We start from the raw sequence: 19013 nt of genomic DNA, 5'->3' as shown, positions 1-19013 counted from the left end.
GGAGGTGGTCGTTCGGCGGGTGGTCTCAGACTGCCTCGGGGGTCGGGATCGTCTCGGCCGTGGCTGGGCGATCCGTGGTGCTCGCTTGCTGCATCCGGGCCGCTGATCTCCTGGTCGCTTCCGCTGCGGTGGCCTCAGCGAGGGCGTCGGTGAGGGATATGTCGCCCCTCGCCATGAGCCGGCTCTGCAGGACGGGGTCTTTGAGGCCGAGGATGACGCGGTCGCACAGGGCTTCGTCGAGATTGGTGAATCCGCACAGGGCCCCGAGGTCCCGTAGATCAGCCATGAAGTCGCTGATGCTCTCGCTCTCTTTTTGATCCCGCCAGTAGAAATCGTGTCGGCGGATGAGGGTGGGCACGGCGGGCGCTTAGTGGCTTCGCAGCAGGGGTTCAAGGTTGGCCCAATCCATTGCCTTTACGTCGAGGGGTTTGGCGAGGGCCTTCGCCATCTTAAATACTGCGGGCCCGCAGTGGGTCAGGAACACGGCCCTTTTTTTCTGCCCATTTGCGTCTTTGAGCTTGCTGCTCTCCAAGAACATGAGGAATCTATCGATGTAGGATTCCCAGTCCTCGGCAGCTTGGTTGAAAGGTGCGGGTGGTGCGGTGCCGCTGGCCATGTTGCCGGTTGCTGTTCCGCGTGCCACGTGCGATGTGGGTCTTGCTTCAGAATCCCACCCTCGTCGCCAGTGTCGTATCGGCTGATACGATCACGAAAGACGCGAGGCAGTGACTGGGTTTAGCTCTTTTATTTAGGTTTTTAAAATCTGCCGCCGTTTGGGTATGCGGCAGCTTATATTGAACTGGTGCCGGGCGCCGCGGCCAATGACAGCCATTCGAATTGCCCGCAATCGGCTCGGCCAATCGCGGTCGATTCCGAACAGCCAATCAGTGCCACGCGCTCGACCAATCCGGTTGCTGTGCGCTTGTCCAATCAGGATTGCAGGATTACAAGAATGCTAATGTCCATACAGAACATCTTTCCCCTGCCATGCCCACCAAGCCATGCCCACCAAGCCACACCCATAGAACCGGTAGTAAAAAAATTTGAACCCCACTACTGATCTGAAGGGGTGCATTCCTACCATCTATGTTGCAACAAAAATAATCAGCCAAAGAGATCAGTGCTGTTTCTATCCAGGATCAGGAATGAAAAACATATACCATTATATCCCTTCTTGAGCAAGACACTGGTGTCTTCCCTGTTTAGGCATCCAAAGAAAAGTGGTGAATCAGCTGCTGAAGATAAAACAAAACTTGTTGAAACACACTTAATTTTTTTTGTGCTTGGGTTGGGGGAGTGTGCATATGTCTATCCCACACCACACATGAGTGTGCTGAAATCATATTATCCAATACAATAACAAATAAAAATGTCCCTAACTGCCTTTATGGAAGCTGACTGGTTTGCTGAAAATAAGTTCATCTATAGTTATAACTGTCAGCTTTGGAAGCCATATTGACACTGGACACTTCCATGCTGCCATATTCTTGAGCCTGGGAAAATGGGAGGGGGGAGTTCCTTGGAGTGTATGCGGTTAGACATAATAGCATTCTTCTTCTAAGTCAAGGTTACGTTATTCTGCAACTGGGTGAGGGGAAATCTCAAGTTGGGGTGATTGGAGCATGTGATGCGATGATGGGTTGTGGGGGGTGGTTTTGTAGTTTTTACTTATTGCAAGGAAGCCTGGAACTTTCAGATTCAGGATTCCCCAGATGTGCCAGGTTACTATTCAAATAAACAGAACTTTTGAGAAGATGTTTGTCTTGGAGTTATTTGCTGGAGTGGATGTTTTCTGGAATGTTGACAATAATACCATCACTGATGACTGATCATAATTTTCTGATTTCCTGATCAGAACATTTCCCCACAATTGAAATTGTAAGGAGAGAAAGGAATTAGCATATGATTGGCATATGATACTCCAGTTGTTTCCATGCCCTTGTGTTAGAATGGTCAATTAAGTCTGTGTTTCAGGATTTATGCTTCTCTGCAATAAAGATTCTAAATCCTGCCTAATTGTATCTTTGAGCCAAGCCAAGCCATGACCAGAAATAAGGGGTAGCCAGGGATGGGATCCGACTGGTATAACTACCGGTTCTGTTGCTCTGCATCGCATGCGCATTCGTGAGTCGCGCAAGTGCAATTTACGATCTGCTGAGCTGCCCGGACAGCTGAAAAGCGCTGCGTGCAGGTGTGCATTGGTTGGGAAAGCCCTTTTTTCCTGCTTTTTCAACAGCAGGTTTATTGCCCATGTTGTGTGGAAGTTCCTCATACTATCTTCTCTTAGGATGTAAGTGAAATAAAGAAGATTGTAAAATTTGAAAGATGATTATATAGTGAAAAACAGGAGGCTCACCTATCAATAATGTGAATTTCATTGAAAGTTTTATCTGTCTATCTATCTGTCTATCTATCTATCTATCTATCTATCTATCTATCTATCTATCTATCTATCTATCTATCATCTCCTAATTTCTTTAAAATGGAATAGTTAAAAATATAGAAGTGGTTTTCACTAAAGTATTAACCTCATAATTACAACCAGTTGTTCAAAACGTTGCATTTCTTTTCAGTGAAAAAATAGGTACTGGCAGAAAATACACAAATAGAACAATTGCAATATTAAAGGAATTACTGCATTTTTGTTTCAAAGGAAAATTGGCCAGATAGTTTCTCATCAAAATTTAAAGATGAAATTGATATTTTATCCTTCATCTTCCTATCCCTTAAAACTGCTGATCACTTTCTTGGGAATTTTATATTGCTTAGTACTTTTATATAGGGAGGTTAATAGTTTGAGCTCTGTAGCCTTATAATTTTTAGAATTATTCATCCACAAATTAAACAGGGAAAATATTTTTTTTTCCTCTCTTGCTATTGAGAACTGGATTACAGTTAGATCTTTGATACATACATGCTAATCTTAAATTTTTCACAATTCAGTTATTTCAATGTAACTTTCTGAAGAAAAATGTTGCACATTGGAAAGTTACAAAACTAATAAATTATCCAACAAACAATCTATTCAAATTCCATTCCAATGCACAAAAGGACAAATGAAAACATATTAATGAAAAGAAATGAGGAATTTTAGAAAAAAGAGGGAAACGATTTTTATTACTAAAACCTGTTGTTCATTTCCAAAAAGAACTCATTACCAAAAAACAAGTTTCCGTTTAGTAGCTACAGCATCATTATCAACAGGCATTTGGTTGTTGGTAAAGAAACAAACTATTGGCATGCATTCCAATTTAATTTTTATTTTTTGTGCCACTGAGTCAGTGTCAACTCTGGACACTGGTGACTGCCTGGACAAATCCTTGTAGTTTTCTTGGCAAGACTTTGGAAGTAGTTTGCCATTGCCACCTTCCTACCACTGAGACAGACTGGCCCAAGGACATCCTGGGCTTTGTGTCTAACTGGGGAGGGGTGGGGGGGACTAAAAGTCAGCCTCCTAGTTTCTAGTCTGATACACCAAACTAGCTCTACATTCCAAATTCAAAGGCCTGTTTTGTTCAGTGTTTTTATTGTTGTTATTTCAAGGCATATCCACACTCATTGTTTAAACTGGCTAAATTAAGACTCTATGGAACAAATTGCAAAGAACTCAGTCCAGAAAACGGGCTATCAGATTCACGAATTGGACAATTCTGCTGCTGTGCCCTCTCACCTACTCAGCAAAGAAACTGCCAATAATTTTTCTTTCCATGGGCAGGTCTTCCAGAACATATAGACATTTAAGGGTGCCTGTGTGTGTGTGTGTGTGTGTGTGTGTGTGTGTGTGTGTGTTTCCATGTGTGTGAAACTATTGGGCGAGGTGAAATATCAGTTTGCATCCAATATCAACAGTATACTGATGAAATCTAAATATATATTTCTACTCAGTGCCACCCGTATCCTAGAAAAGGAGGAAGATACTTGGGTTAAGTTCTGACAAGGCTAATGGCTGAGGGCTTTCCACTTTTAGGCTTGGATGGTATGCTTTGTACTACAGCTCTTGCCTTCTGGAAAAGCATTTCCAAAGAGATCCACGTGGCTCCCATTCTCATGACATTCAGAAAGTCATTGAAAAGCTGCCTACTCTTGGGGAAGGATGATCATTGAGCTGCTATGGACTGTTAGTATATAGGATTTGTCTTCTGGATACATATGATTTATATTATATCTCTCTTTTTAATATTTCTTGGTTTTTAAGTAAAACCCAACCATAACTTATTGGGGTTGGGCAATATTTGAATTGTTTAAACACACACACACACGCACACACTCAACTTACAACTACAATTGACCCCAAAATTTATGTTACTAAGCAAGCCAGTTGTTAAGTGGATTTTGCCCCATTTTACAATCTTCCTTGCCACAGTGATTAAATAAATAACTCAGTTGTTAAGTTAGTTATACAATTGTAAGTGAATCTGGCTTCCCCATTCATTTCAGAAAATGATCACATGATGACCTTGGGACACTGCAACTGTTATAAATATGAGCCAATTGCCAAACATCTGAATTTTGATCCTACATCCTTGGGGATGCTACAACAGTTGTAGGTGTGAAAAAACTATCAAAATTCACTTTTTTTCAGTGCAGTTAACTTTGAACAGCCACTTAAACAAACTGTTGTAGATCAAGGACTACATGTATATACAAAATTAAAGCATCAAAATGCAAATGTATGTAGACACAAGAACTAATTTTAAAATAAACATTTCTTTCTTAGTGCTGTGTTGGCCTCTAATGTCTTTTAGAGCTACCTTTACCATGAATGCTGCAATAGCACAACAGTAACAATACCTTGTAAATAGAGGTTTATATCCAACACATATATTTCTAATTATTATTTTTCTTTTCTGACCTAGCAACTTCTCCCTGCATTTTTCTTTTTAAAATACAACCAGAAGTATATCATTTTAGTGATCTTCTGGGTTTCATTCCAGCCTGGAGTCCAGGTTGCTCAGACTGATCCTGAAATAAATGAAATCAGAAGGTCAAGTTAAGAGGATTGACAACACTCATCTTAATTTATGTATTTTTGAAAAACCATAAAGAAAACAAAAAGACCAAAGCACCTCACCAGCAATCAACATCCAGAGAAGCAGAGATTAACACCAATATTAACACTAGTCCAACAATCAAATAGCAAATAATACCCCAATCAGGGTTCTACCAACTCTGGCAAACAAGCTAACAATTAACAACAGCCTAATCAATGAACCACTAACAATATTTCCACCAAAGGGAAAGTTATTAGTCTTGAGAGCAAACCTCATTCTCTTCTAGAACTAATGCTATTATCTGGTTGGGTAATTAAATGTGTACAAGAAAATAACTAAGATCAAATGACCAAGGACTCAAAACTTTTTACTGTATTTATTTTGTTAGAGGTATAGAATAGTTGAGATTCATATAAGAAATGTTATGACACTAAATTCATGAGAGAGCAAAAGTAGTTTTACTTATCAAATGAAAGCTTGAATGCAACCAAAAAATAAAATAATGAAATCATGCATATATAGCTAGTAGCAACTCAGGATATAACACACAATTCATAAGTTTTAAGCCTTAAATTCTAGAAATTTATTCTACATCAATAAAAGAATAATGATATTACCTCCATTAAAGCACAGCTAAGGTGACCAGTGTCATAGATCAGAGGTCCCCAACATGTGGGCCCTGGCCCATTACTCAGCTGTGGCCTATTCACAACTGGTGGGCCAATGTGCTCACATGCACCGTCAGCCACACTTGTGCAAGTGGTGGGCACCGGTGCTCGCAGTCCCACAGGTGCAAGCAGCAGGCACATGTTCCCACCACTCACACAAATGAAGCTGTGCATCGCACATGTGCACTTGCCCCTCACACAAAACCCTCTTCTCAACTCCACCCCCCGACTCTGGGCCACCAACCCAGAAAGGTTGGGGAATGCTATCATAGATGTTACTTGTTTTCCTTTTTGTGACTCCTTTAGCCACTTCTTTAGAACTATTTCAAAGGGAGTTTCTGCTCTCCTTGTAAGATTGGCAAGCAGAGATAACTAGGAGAGGCAGTTTCAAAATGTTTTCCTGGAAGAGGCTACAAGAGTTCCTAGCTAGGCTTTCTAAATAAGTCCACACACACCCTAGTGACTTCTGCCTGAGTTGTTATCAAACACGGCTGCTGCTGGACTTTTTGATTAAAAGTCAGCATTCTGGATTTTCATACCTTTCATATCAGAGAGCGCCACAGAAGTGTGTCTGCTCTCCATAAAAACCTCCCGGTGTTTTGGAAAATGACTGAAGAGTTGACATTTTGAAAGCTGACAAGAAAATCAGAGAGGAGCTTCTGTTGGAAATGAAGGTAAATATATGTCCCAGGATAATTGTTGCAGGATGTAATCTGAGTTGGTCACCAGGATCAAAAGTTTATTCTTCCATGTTTTCAGACTTGTGCTGGAGCCCATCATCAGGAAGCTTCTGTCTCTTTCTCCACTTCATCTATTTATCTCCTTCTTTATCTTTATTCCTCTAATAGATGGCTCCATTTATTCTTATGGAAATTTGATAATTCACCTTAGACCAGGGGTCGCCAACCTTTTGGACCTCAGGGACCACCAAACTCATAATTTTAAATCCCACAGACCACTAATATAAATTTTGACTGACGGTTGCTGACCTTGGGGGGGGGGGAGGGGGGAGAGAGAGAGAGATTTGATCTAACCTCAGAGAAGGCTGGAGGTAATATTCTCTCTCTCTCTCTCTCTCTCTTTCTCTCTCTCTCTCTCTCACACACACACACACACACACACACACACACACACACACACCCTCCAAGGCAGCCATATTCCTAACCTGCTTTTCAGCTCCATTCTCAGAGGGAGAGAGAGAGACTATTCTGCGATCCCAAATAAAGAACAGTCAATTGGTAGGAAAACAAGGTGGGGGATTTTCCTGCAGACTTTTTGGGGGATTTTCCCAGGGTCTCTGCCTGTAGAGACCCTGGGAAAATCCCCAAAAATGTCTGCAGGAAAATTCTCCACCCAGTTTTCCGATCGTTCTTTATTTGGGATCATAGGATAGCATTTCCAGCTCCATTCTCGGGGAGACAAAAAAAGAGAGAGACTTTTGACTTCATGCAAGGAAAGCAGCAGAAATCTTGCTTTCTCTCTGCCAAACTCCGCCAGAAATGAGTCTTTGCCTGCACAGCCTCTTGGAGCAGGATGCCTTGCAGGGTCCCAAAGACTCATTCCTGGCAGAGTTTGGGAGAGAGTAAGAAACTTTTGTTGCTTTCCTTGTATGCAGCCAAAAGCAGGCGAAGAAAGAAGTGGAAAGAAGCAGCCCAGTGGCCAGGCCAGGTGCTTGGGGCAAGTAGGGCAAGCTTCCCCCCTCCACACTTTCCCCCCTCCCCTTACTACCTCATGTTGTTTGCAATGCAAGCGATACAAGCCTTGAATTCCCACGGGTCATGTGGGCAGTGCAGCCTTGTGTTCCTACACAGCCTGGATTAATTACTTTGGGTGTGGCATTTCTTTGTGGACCACCAAAATTTTCTCACAGACCATCAGTGGACCATGGCCCACAGGTTGGCGACCACTTCCTTACACTTTAAAAAAGAGGCCCAATTTTCTAGCTATCTTACTGACTGTATCCTACAACACTTCACCATATCAATTATTGGAAGTTATTGAGGACATACAATTCAATTGGCATCCAGGGTCTGGTGTAATACAACAATATGGCTGATAAATAGTAGAGGTCACCAGAGTGTAATTAGAAACTCTACCTCATTAAAAATGGCTTCTTCTTCCTCCACTTCTTCCAACTGTTGTTTAATTTGCTGACACATAGCAAGCGCCATATCTAGAAAACAAAGGGCTTCTCCCATAGCATCCTTGCCTTCTTTCCTTATTTTTAGATATTGTTTTTTTAGTTCATCGATAGATAGAGCCATTATAAACCTTTTCTTCTTCTTTTTCTGTATCCTCTTCTTGTTATTAAGCCAATCAAATATTTCCAAACTTAAAACAATTCCCCAAAGTCCCAAAGTCATCAAACAGTCCAGGCAAAGCACAAACTTCTTCCTTTTACAGTTTCTCTTCCTGGGGTAAAGTCAATTAGGGAAAAAAACCCAATCTGTATTTTAAATCTTTTTTGCAGTTAGCTTCAAAAGCACCTTCAAAGCACCTTTATCTTCAAAGCACCTCCTCCAACAAAGTCTTAAAATAATTTTTTTTTCCAAGCCTCTCCCTTCCCACTTGTAACAAAGGGCTTTAAGTTTTTACCTTCTGTTAGAAAGCAGATTTTCCATATCCATTTGTTAGTTCCATAAGGGAGGGAGAGTAACTTTCCCTTTCAACACTTTCCTTCGCCGCTGAAAACCTCCATTGGGAACATTGTAGCATCCAGAAAGAATAGTAATTTTCCAGGTATTAGATATGTCCTTAAAGTCCTGGTTCAGCCAAGAAAAAACTTTCATTTTAAAACTTCCTTCTTCTTCCTCCTGCACATTCTTAATCCAGTTGCCGGCTTCTTCGTGGCGGCCATTAAGACCGCCGCTCCACTGCCTTGAGAAAAGGGGGTTATTGCCGGCTGGGGAGGGGGTCTGCGATACCCCTCAACCCCTGTCCGGATCCCCCCTATCTTCAGCTACCCCAACAGGGCAGCCTTATCCTCCAGATCCGTCAGGATCGGACGCACCAAGATGACTAGCATAGCAGGGATCGTGGAGAAACGCGAATCCCTGCTGTCACCGAAGCCTGGCAAACCGGAAGTCAAACTAAATGGTGTGATTAAGAAAGAAAGGAAAAAGAGAGGAGGGAAAAGGAAGGACTTAAGACATAAAAAAATATTTATGAAAGAGAAAAATAAGATGCAAAAACAATATAATGCCAGAAAGCAAAAGGAAAGAAGAATGCAACAGAAAGGGGAAGCCAAGAAGGCAGAGGTTTGGAGAGGAGTGGGTAAAAAGTCTAGGTGGGCCAAGAAAGAAAGGGAAAAGGGGGGAAAAAGTTACAAAGGTATAAAACAAGATGGGAAAAAGAAAAAAAAATTTAGGGACAAAGGGTAATGTATGGGTTTTTTTTTTTAAAAAAAAGGGATTCTGCAAAGTACACATGATAGTATTGTAGCAGTGGTATTTGTATTAAAAATAGACAATTAGAATTCTATAAGATTTAATAAAAGATTAAAATATTAAGGTACAATGTTAAAATGTTTAATAATGAATGATTTTAAGTTTTAATAAAATATTAAAGGAAATGTTTAAAATATTAGTTTAAATATAGAGTTTAATGGGCTAATGTGTTGATTATTATAGACCTATTATTGTAGTATTTGTTTTTGAAATAGTAGAATGTACTAAGCAGAATCAGATTGGGACTTAGGTGTTATTTCAAACTTCAATTTAGGGGAATGATAGAAAGGCATCATACTCTGATTAGTGACTTCAGGGGAAATTATCCTTTTTTATATTGGGAATGAGATAGATGTAAATGGAAAAATGGACAAAAGATATAAAAATATTGTCTTAAAGCAAGATGAAATATATAAAATAGAATTAAGAAGACGGAAAAGTGGGGAGGAGTTATATAGAAGATATAGAATGGTAAACAAGATAGGTAATGGTATATAAGAAGAGCATGAATTTAACTGAAGTCCATACAAAAAGAGGTAATCTGGGGCCAAGTTACTTTCTAAAAGGAAGTTTTATGTTTTTGTGTTTTATGTGTGTGTGTTTAATTGAGAATTAATAAAATCTCGGAGGAATGCCAGATGAGAACAATTGTAAACAAGCCAGAGGAAAATATAAATGTGATGATTGAATAGCAGATAAATTAGAAAAGAAATGTGATTAAATAAGAGTAAAGAGAAATAATGTGAAATTTGTTAAAGGGAATTTACGTGTCTACATGGAAATGGGATAAATTACAAGTATGTGATATAAAATAATGTGTTACCTGCCTTGTAAAGATTTATAATGGAAAGAGGTTTTATGTTTTTAATGTCTAATGATGTTTTGTTTTGTTTGTTTGTTTTTAAAATCAATAAAATTTGCTTAAAAAAAAACTCTACCTATGCCAAAAAACAGAGATTCAGTTTAACAGTGATTCAGCCAGATTGCCACTAAACTCATTTAGATATTTTGAACATGTACAAAAATAGTTTTTCCCAAAATGATTCATTTCAACAGTTTGAGCATCTAAACCAAATTGAATTAATTCCCCAAATGGAATCAGTGATTCAAGGGCTATCAGTTATCTTTTGCATTATCTTACCTAACTTACCTAACTTTATAGTTACAAAGAAAGGGCTGTCAATTAAATCCAGAAGCGTTGGTTGAAAGAATTAGAGCTGCCAACGAAATGCAAATATACAATATGACAGGCAAAAAAAGGGTAAAGATCATATTCTTAATATCTTCCCTGTGATCAATCTGGTTTTTTTAGAAAATCAAAGCTTAAGCATGAATCCTGCAAGGGGGATAGAAGTAACAAATATGAACCAGGAAGCTGTGGTCACCAACAAAAGCAGTGAAATAAAATAAATAGGCCTGTTGAATGAGAGCAGTGACACTCCTTTGCTTGGCAGTTTATTACATTTCAACCTGTCTAGGGTTACCAGAAATCTGGCAAAACAACATGTCACTTTTTTTATCCTCCTGTCTCCCAACTGAATCATGAATTGATCCAAGAATCAATTTCAATCCAATGAATCTGATCATAGTAGTCTGTAAATCACATGACTTATCATATGTTTTTATGATGACATTTGAAAAGCATGCCATTTATTTTATATCATTGCTAGCATATGTTCTTGAAGATAAAGATTTTAAGGGGGAAAATTTTAAAACTGAAAAATCAGAGTTTTTCTGATGCTGGAAACAGTAATTCCATGTATGTACATCTAGGCCTAAGAACATTTTTGATAGTTTGCTGTAAATTTGTTGTTGATTTCAAGAAAATTAGAGTTATTGTGTACTCCTTTCTCGCAAGTGTCCTCCATCCCAGTTGTCGCTGTCTCTGTTCATCTTGTTCAGACATCCGATAACCATAACCCGGCTATCTGGTTTGAGGGTATGGAAGGGCTTGCTGTGTTCTAAGCCACTGACATTGCCTCCCAAGCTCTGTTTTTACTGACAGAGGGTTGCAGGAGTCCGTTGCAGCCGAAAATGGAACTTGGAAGCTTTTTTTTGCTGGCAGAGTGCTCAGGCCACTACAGGTGCCCCCGACACAAGTGATTTCAAGCTGGCCATGCTCACCCTGGCCCCCCGAGGTCAAACACAGCCATGATGCAGCCCTCCATGAAATCGAGTTTGACATCCCTGGCATAGGGTCTGATTATTTGAAGGACTGCATATATGTGATAGCTTCTGCCCATCCAATGAGATTAGCAAAGTAGGTGCATTCCAGATTGTTTCAATCCAACAATGTAATCCAGTGGGACTAGGAAGCGTGCATTCTCAGTGCTGGCCTCTGCCCTTAGGAACACCCCTCAGTGCCTTGACAATCATTGAAAGTCATTGGAAACGTGGCAATTCTCCCAGACCTTAGAGAAGGCTGGCTATTGACACCCAGAGGTTGCTATGTTGTTCTGTTTGGCTTATTTTCTGGATATACGTGATCTGCACCTGTCTGTAAATTGATTTGTGGTTAGTATAAGCTTCCTAGACTTGATTACAGTTAGGCAATGTATAAATTGTATGAATAAACATAAAACATATTTGCATTTATTTCTAAACACTGCTGAGAAGTCTATTTTGAGAGTCACCTTGTCAATTTATGTCACCACAAATTTGGCATACTCTGTGCCTGGATTTATTTCTAATCCTTAGAGTTCTTTGTATAAATAAAACATGTATTTGTTTGTTCTGAACCAGGAAGTTCTCTGGCTCACCAACAAAAAGATACCAAGTGCCTATTGAAAACAAAGACACTCCTTTTCTCACATTTTGCCATATGGGTCTTGGCTGTGGAAATTCTTGCTCTGTCCGAAGCTGCCAATATTCTTCTCAGAATTCTTCTGAAGACCAGAGATTTCTCTACTGCTGCTGCAATGCTAGCATTATCTTGCAACCAGGCTGGGCTCCTAGCCTGGATGTTGCTGCTGCTGTCCTTGTCTGAAGTTCAAAGTAAGTAAAATGTACTCTTGGTGGTTTGCTTTTGGTTTCTGAAAGAAAAGGGGCTGACCTGGCTTCCAGGAGGTTAACTACTTTCTGAAAGAGAACCGAAGCTTCCTCAAGCCATGGTCCCACTTATTTTTAACAGCTTTTTACATTTACTTTACTTCATGCTTTCCAGGCTCTTTTGCAGGGCAAGGCTAGCATTGCTTGGAGCTTCAGCCATTTTCTCACTGCTCAATTCCTTCCAGTGTGGGTGGAATTTTAAAATTGTATTCGCTTGTGCTACAGGATTGAATTTTAAAATTGTGTCCTCTTGTGCTAAAGGGCTGCTTTATTTCTATGCTGGTCCTGTCAATATAATTGAGAACTCAGTTCTCAGCATTTTGAAGATGGGCTCAAGTTCACCAGTCCAGGACAGAATCATAGGTCAGACTTGACTTCCGAATAAAGTACAAAGTCTTTTGAGGATGGACAAATGGGGCCAGGTTAACACAAGCATTGGCTTAAATATTTATTGCTTTTAAGTAGAGGAGGTGGCAAGAAAATTTCCTTTTCATGGGCCTATCTATTCCCTGTGGCACTATATTTCATTATGTCTTTCTGCTTCTGCTTTTATTTGTTCTACTAATTCTCTACTAATTCTTCATAAGACACAGATCAGATCAAATCAAGTTGTGCCGGAATGACATTCTACTTTGCTACTCGAGGCTGCCCAGATTAGCACTTGAAGCACTGATGAGGAGTTCATTTTAAGAGGGTCAAGCTTGCCAAGTACCTGTACAAATTCTCCTGACATTCCAGAAGGGCAAGTCAATGGGTTTTCTTCAGTTTCTTGCCAAGCCTGGCATTACAGAAAGAGAAGTGGAAAACTAATAGATTACTTTCAAGCAGCTTTAATTTTTTACCTACCCTATTTTTTTGTTCTCATTTGTATTTGTACTAGTTTTAAGAAGTAGGACTTTTATCTACATCCACTTAGAGCACTCTCCTTGATAAATGCAGTTAACGAGAAAACAAACACAGAAATGGAGCATAAAACAAACTAGCCAGAATTGTTACTCAGCGCATAAATCATGAAGCCCTTTCACATTTTTGACTCATCATACAGAAGCCTAGTTCCCATGAGAAATCCATTATACTTGGGAAATTTAGGCTTGGAAAACTGTTTCTCCGAAGATCAGTTTCTATAAAAATAGACTGCAAACATCAACTGAAAGCCAAGAGGCTAAAGTCCTGTTGGAGAACATGAATCTGAATCCTGGAAATAAGAATCAGGAGATTTTATGTGTTTATTTAAAATATTTTAAGTCACTATGTAGGGATATTTGCCTGCAGCATAATTTCTATATTCAGAGAAGGCAATGTCCACAGATAATATAGCCAGGGTGCAAAGTATATAGAATCATTCTAAATACTGTCTTGAAATATACTTTCAATTCAACATTTTAAGATACCCTTATAAAGAATAGGTGAGCCTAGGTCAACTTGGCTTGGAATTCCTCAGCATAAAACCTTTTACTGGTGAAAAGGGGCTAACTGAGCTTAACTTGATCCACAGGATTGTTGCTGTACAGAAAAATAGGGGGAAGGGCCTGCTGTGCTTGCCACCATGAGCACTTTTTGAAATCTAATAAATGAAATATATATGTGGGTCCCACAGTTTTCATTGTGGTGCAAGTTCTGCCTGTGTGGAGAACTTAAGGGATGTCAAAACATATGTGGAAAAGGAGTGAAGCCACCGCCTAAAACAAGGGTGTCAAACCTGCATCATCACAGCAGCATCACATGATGTATCAGGACTTTTTTCCTCCTCACTAAACTGTGTGGGGGCGGGGCCAGCATGTGACACATCCAGCCCATGGGCCACAAGTTTAACACCCCTGGCCTAAAGTTATTGCTGCTGCTCAAGAAGTATCGAGGAGGCAGAACTAAGACAAGAGACAGGCTTGGAAGCAGTTTTTAAATATTTAGTGTGTGCTACATGACATAAAGCCCATAGATGCACATGCAAAGCATGGATACACTCCAGAGCCTCATCCAAAATTATCATTAAATTGTATTTTTATGACTAAAAAGGAAAAAGTATTACATTGTAGTCTCAACTATATTCATTGACTTGATTTTTACTTAAATCAGGTTTTATTTTGACCTGAGCTATTTTGAGCATGGTTCCCTGCCTGACAAAATTGTGAAGATTCAAGTTTTAAAAGTTAATAACAGACAGATAAATTGAGCTTCAGATTGTACAAGCAGCCATTGCAAGTGACACAAAATTGGACTTTAATTTTCAAACATTCTGCTAAGCCACCATCAGACCAGACCAGATAAATTTCTAACAGATATGATCATCTGAAGCACCTCTGCTCTATACCAGTTTTCATATTTCAATTTGGTGAAAATTCATGTACAGAGAAACCAACATCTGATCCAGTTACTTCATGGAAGTGCCATGCAGTAAGTAATCCAGTTACTGCATGGAATACTGCATGTGTTGGAAGCGCCTTGGCAGATGCTTCTGACATGAATGTAGTAATCCTGCATGGATAATTATATCTAGTAAGTAGTGGTGCATCAGTCATTACAGATGATCTTCACTTAATGACAGTAATTGAGATTGACAATTCCAATACAATGCAACATGGTCATAAATATTATGTGAGCATACCAACCTAGGTTAGAAGTTGCAGCAGTTTTTATGGAGGCAAATGTTGGTTTTCAAGAAGAAAAAGAGTATTGACTCTCTTAAACTTTGATGTTCATGTTGCAGAAACAAATTCCATTGGAGTTGGGTACGAATTGAATTAAAACAAATAAAATAATAATTTTAAAAACTTCTGAGAATATTATAGACAGCCAAGAAATCAAACAAATGGATCATCAACAAATCAGCCTAGAGTGTTGAAGCACAAATGCTCAGCCTTGAAGTATTGCATTTCAAATATAGTCATGAAAAAGTAAGTACACCCTCTTTGAGTTCTATGGTTTTATGGATCAGGACATTGTAAAAATCATCTGATCCTTAGCAATTATTTCAAAAGTAGATAAATACATATCTCAGATCATCAATAACAGATGACGTATTACACTACGTCATCATTTATTTTACAAAAAGAAAGCCAAAACGGAGAAACCATGTGTGAAGAAGTAAGAATACCCTATGATGCAATAGTTTATAGAACCATATTTAGCAGCAATAACCTGAAATAATTCTTTTCTGCATGACTTTATCAGTCTCTCATATCATTGTGGATGAACTTTGGCCCACTCTACTTCAGTTCATAGAGATTTGTGGGTACTTGTTTGTCCACTGTTCTCTTGAGGTCTCAAAACACCATTTCAATCAGATTGAGGTCTGGACTTTGACCGAGCTATTGCAACACTGCGGTTACTTTCTTTTTCAGCCATTCTCTTGTAGATTTGCTGGTGTGCTTGGGATCCTTGTCCTGGTGTGTGACCCAGTGTCAGCCAAGCTTTAGCTGCCCAACAAATGGCCTCATATTCAGGGGTGGACTTCAAAATTTTTAGCAACGGGTTCTCTGCCCGGTTGCTGGTGGGCATGGCCATAGTAGCTATGGCCTAGTCAGCCTCCTGCACCATGTGGGGGGGGTGTTTTTGCCCTCCCTGGGCTCCAGAGGCTTTCCTCAAGCCTCTGGGAGGGCAAAAACGGCCTCCCCAGACTCCAGAGGCTCTCTAGAAGCCGGAAATGAGCCCATCTCCGGCCTTCCGAAACTTCTAGAAAGCCATTTTTTTTGCCCTCCCCGAGCCTCCGCATGGGCCCTGCTCTTATCTACATCCAAAACTGGCCATGTGGGGACTCCTGGGATGGGCGGGGTGGGGTGGGTGGGGCCAGCCAGGAGTGGGATTTGTGGGGTCTCCAAACTGCACAGAATCTTAGCTAGGGGCTCTCCCAAACCCCTGCGGACCCCCAGCAGCCCACCCCTGCTCATATTTGACTCTAGAATACTTTGGTCAACTCAATGACTGCACGGTACCTAGATCCTGTTAGTGTTTGGGAACAAACCCCCAAAAAACAGAATGTGCAGCAGCAGTCAAACCAGGCAGCCAAATGAGAGAGGAAGGGCCCTAGGGTTTACACACACTGATGACAAACACTGTTTGTAGTTTAAATAGTTGTTTAATCCAATTCGAGTTTAAACATTGTCAATCAGTCCATATGTCATTCACAAATATATCCATTCAGTAACTTAGTCCATGTACTAGTCAGTTCTATATCCTTATCTGCTTGTAAAGATATCTTCTCCTCTGATACCTTTCCTTTTGAAGACAACGCTGAGTATTCACAGGATATCAGCACATCAATGAAGTAGTCCTTTCGTTCAGGTATTCAAACAGTTGTAGCAAATAGTAGCAAACAAACAGTAGCAAGCAGAAATCAAGCAGAGATCAAGCAGAGAGATTACGTTTCTCTTACTGCCTTTTATTGCCGTTTGTAACCGCACCCTTAATTAGTTAATTACAAGCAGTTTGGTGCTTAAAGCTACAAGTTACAAACACCCAAACCTTGGTTTTATATATTTATTCACCCAAACTTAGTTGGTGTATCAATGTTATACCCAACAGATCCTATGACAGCAAAACAAGCACAATTCATCACCCCTCCACCACCATGCTTAATGGTTGGTATGAGATGTCTGTGTTAATATACTGTGTGGTTAATATACTGTTTGGTTTTTGCCAAACGTGCCACTGTGCATTATGACCAAACATTTCCACTTTGGTTCCATCTGTCCAAAGGATAGTGTTCCACAAGTATTGTGATTTGTTCAGATGCAACTTTGCATACCTAAGCCACGCTTTCATTTTATTTTTAGAGAGAAGAGGCTTTCCCCTGGCAACTCTTCCAAACAAACCAAACTTGTTCAGTCTTCTTCTAATTGTACTGCCATGAATTTGAAAATTTAACATAATACTGAGGCCTATATAGTGTGAAATGTAACTCTTCGATTTCTTGCAATTTCTCTGGGCATTGCATGGTCTGATCTTGGGGGGAAATTGCTGCAATGTCCACTCCTGGAAGATTGGTAACTGTCTTGAATGTTCTCCACTTGTGAATAATCTTCTTCATTTTAGAATGTTTGGAATGGCCTTATAATTCTTCCTAGATTGATGGGCAGCAACAATTCCTTCTCTAAGATCATTGTTTGGCATTTTATTAACAGATACCTCAATGCTGGAGACCAGCAAACTCCTAAAGCTTCAGCTTTTATAGAGGCAGCCACACTTGCTGATGATCAATTGATCAAGGGTGCTTGAATAGAGCTACCTGACTGATAGCCTCTCTTCCTACCTATGGAAACAATAAGAGTGTATTTGCTTTTTCATACATGGATTCTTCTCCGTTTTTTGTAAAATAAATGCTAACATGGTGTGATATGTCATGTGTTGTTGTTCATCTATAGTTATCGTGGTTATTATTAAGAACTGCTAAGGACTAGATGGCTTTTGCTGTCCCGATACATAACATTACAGAACTCATACTTTCCTTTTCACATGACTGTACTTTGAAGAGGTAACTCTATAAAGAAAGCTCTGATGCCGGAAAAGTGAAAGAAAAAAAGAAGAGGATGTTCAGCAACAGAATGAGCAGAGAAGACTCAGTTACAGTGGTGATGAATGAATCATTAGAAGACCTGAAAGATTAAGTGAGGGTCTTTCACCTGGGACAGACTTTCAGGAAGTAAATCTACGGTTAAGATTTTATGTATGGTTGGGCTTTGGTACTGCAATAAACCTTCATGTCTGTTGCTTACTTCAGAGCTTCCTCATGTTTCTTTACCAACAGGTGACTGCCCAAGACCAGTTCTACCTCCCCATTCTTCACTAAGAGGAGGAGGAGGCCTAGAAGATACCTATCCAGCTGCAGCTGTTCTGAGATTACAGTGCAACCCAGGTTATGAATATATATCTGGAATAACTCCTAAAATGACATGTCTTGACACTAGTAAGTGGTCAGATCTTCCTACACTTTGTCAAGGTGAGTATCTTTTGTCAACACCAGTGGCTTCTATGAAATATTGAATGAAATATGTTCAGTTCTTCAAAATTGTCAGATTTAAAGTTGTAGCTTTAGTTTCCATCCTGTAATTTATTTTGAATAAAACATTATCTGAAAATTAATCTGGCTATTGGATCCTGAGAATTTAGCAAGCATTTGGGTGGGGTGTTTCTGAATTGCTGTTTCTTGGTTTCTTCTGCCACCGGAATTCATTAAAAATACTAGGGCACATCAGTTATTGTTATGCTGCCTTGAAGCTGTTCATCTTCATTCAGATGCTTCTCTGTTTGGAAGGCAGTAGGCCCAGGATCCTAGGATGTATGTAATGCTAACACTATGGATGGTAGGAGAAATCAACCAAAGATTACTCTTCATATTGTCATTTATGATGAATCAGAATTTTTGCTTATTTATCATTTATTAAATGTATATTCTGCCCTCATTTAAGAGGTCAAGGTCACATATACTATCTAAAGAAAACCTTCAACAAAAATGGTACTCAAGGGAGAAGAAAAAGCATGTTTGCACACCTTTAATCTTTTTAGATTTATGTTTAGCCTAAGCTCTTATAAAATGCTGAATGAAATACATGCAAACTTTCAGAGATTTATATTCAGACAAACCTGAATACTGAGTTATGAGAATTCTGAAAGCATTCTACTGGGCAATAATAATTTGTACTTTTTTGGATTCTCTTGTTCACTGAATTAGAAATATTGGTGTGGCCAGTTTTTATACTGTTGCCTATGAAATTGGGATCTCTAGCTTGTTAGAACCTCTTGACCACCCACCCATATTTAAACCTGGAGGGTTATTTCAACTTCCCCAGTACCATCTGTCTTCCCTCCAACTCTGACATTTGGATCTCCCTGTGCTCTACCCCAGCTGCCCTACACTCTGCCACCTC

At 39.8% G+C, this 19013-nt stretch overlaps 1 protein-coding gene across 1 annotated transcript in view; it reads left to right on the top strand.

Moving 5' to 3' along the window:
- The first annotated feature begins 2114 nt into the window (after positions 1-2114).
- Positions 2115-19013, top strand: part of LOC113446113 (complement receptor type 1-like) — a 164413-nt gene continuing 147514 nt past the window's right edge. The window contains exons 1-4 of the mRNA XM_087930360.1: positions 2115-2191; positions 10929-11044; positions 11848-12099; positions 17894-18085. Coding sequence (XP_087786486.1) covers positions 2115-2191; positions 10929-11044; positions 11848-12099; positions 17894-18085 — 637 coding nt within the window. The remainder of the gene's footprint in view (positions 2192-10928; positions 11045-11847; positions 12100-17893; positions 18086-19013) is intronic.

The sequence above is a fragment of the Pseudonaja textilis genome, chromosome 3, assembly GCF_049901715.1.
Source record: "Pseudonaja textilis isolate UNSWEBS1 chromosome 3, rPseTex1.2, whole genome shotgun sequence".
In the NCBI taxonomy this organism is placed as follows: Eukaryota; Metazoa; Chordata; class Lepidosauria; order Squamata; family Elapidae; genus Pseudonaja; species Pseudonaja textilis.
Note: the sequence above shows the minus strand (reverse complement) of the source record. Positions and strands in the feature narration are given on the sequence as shown.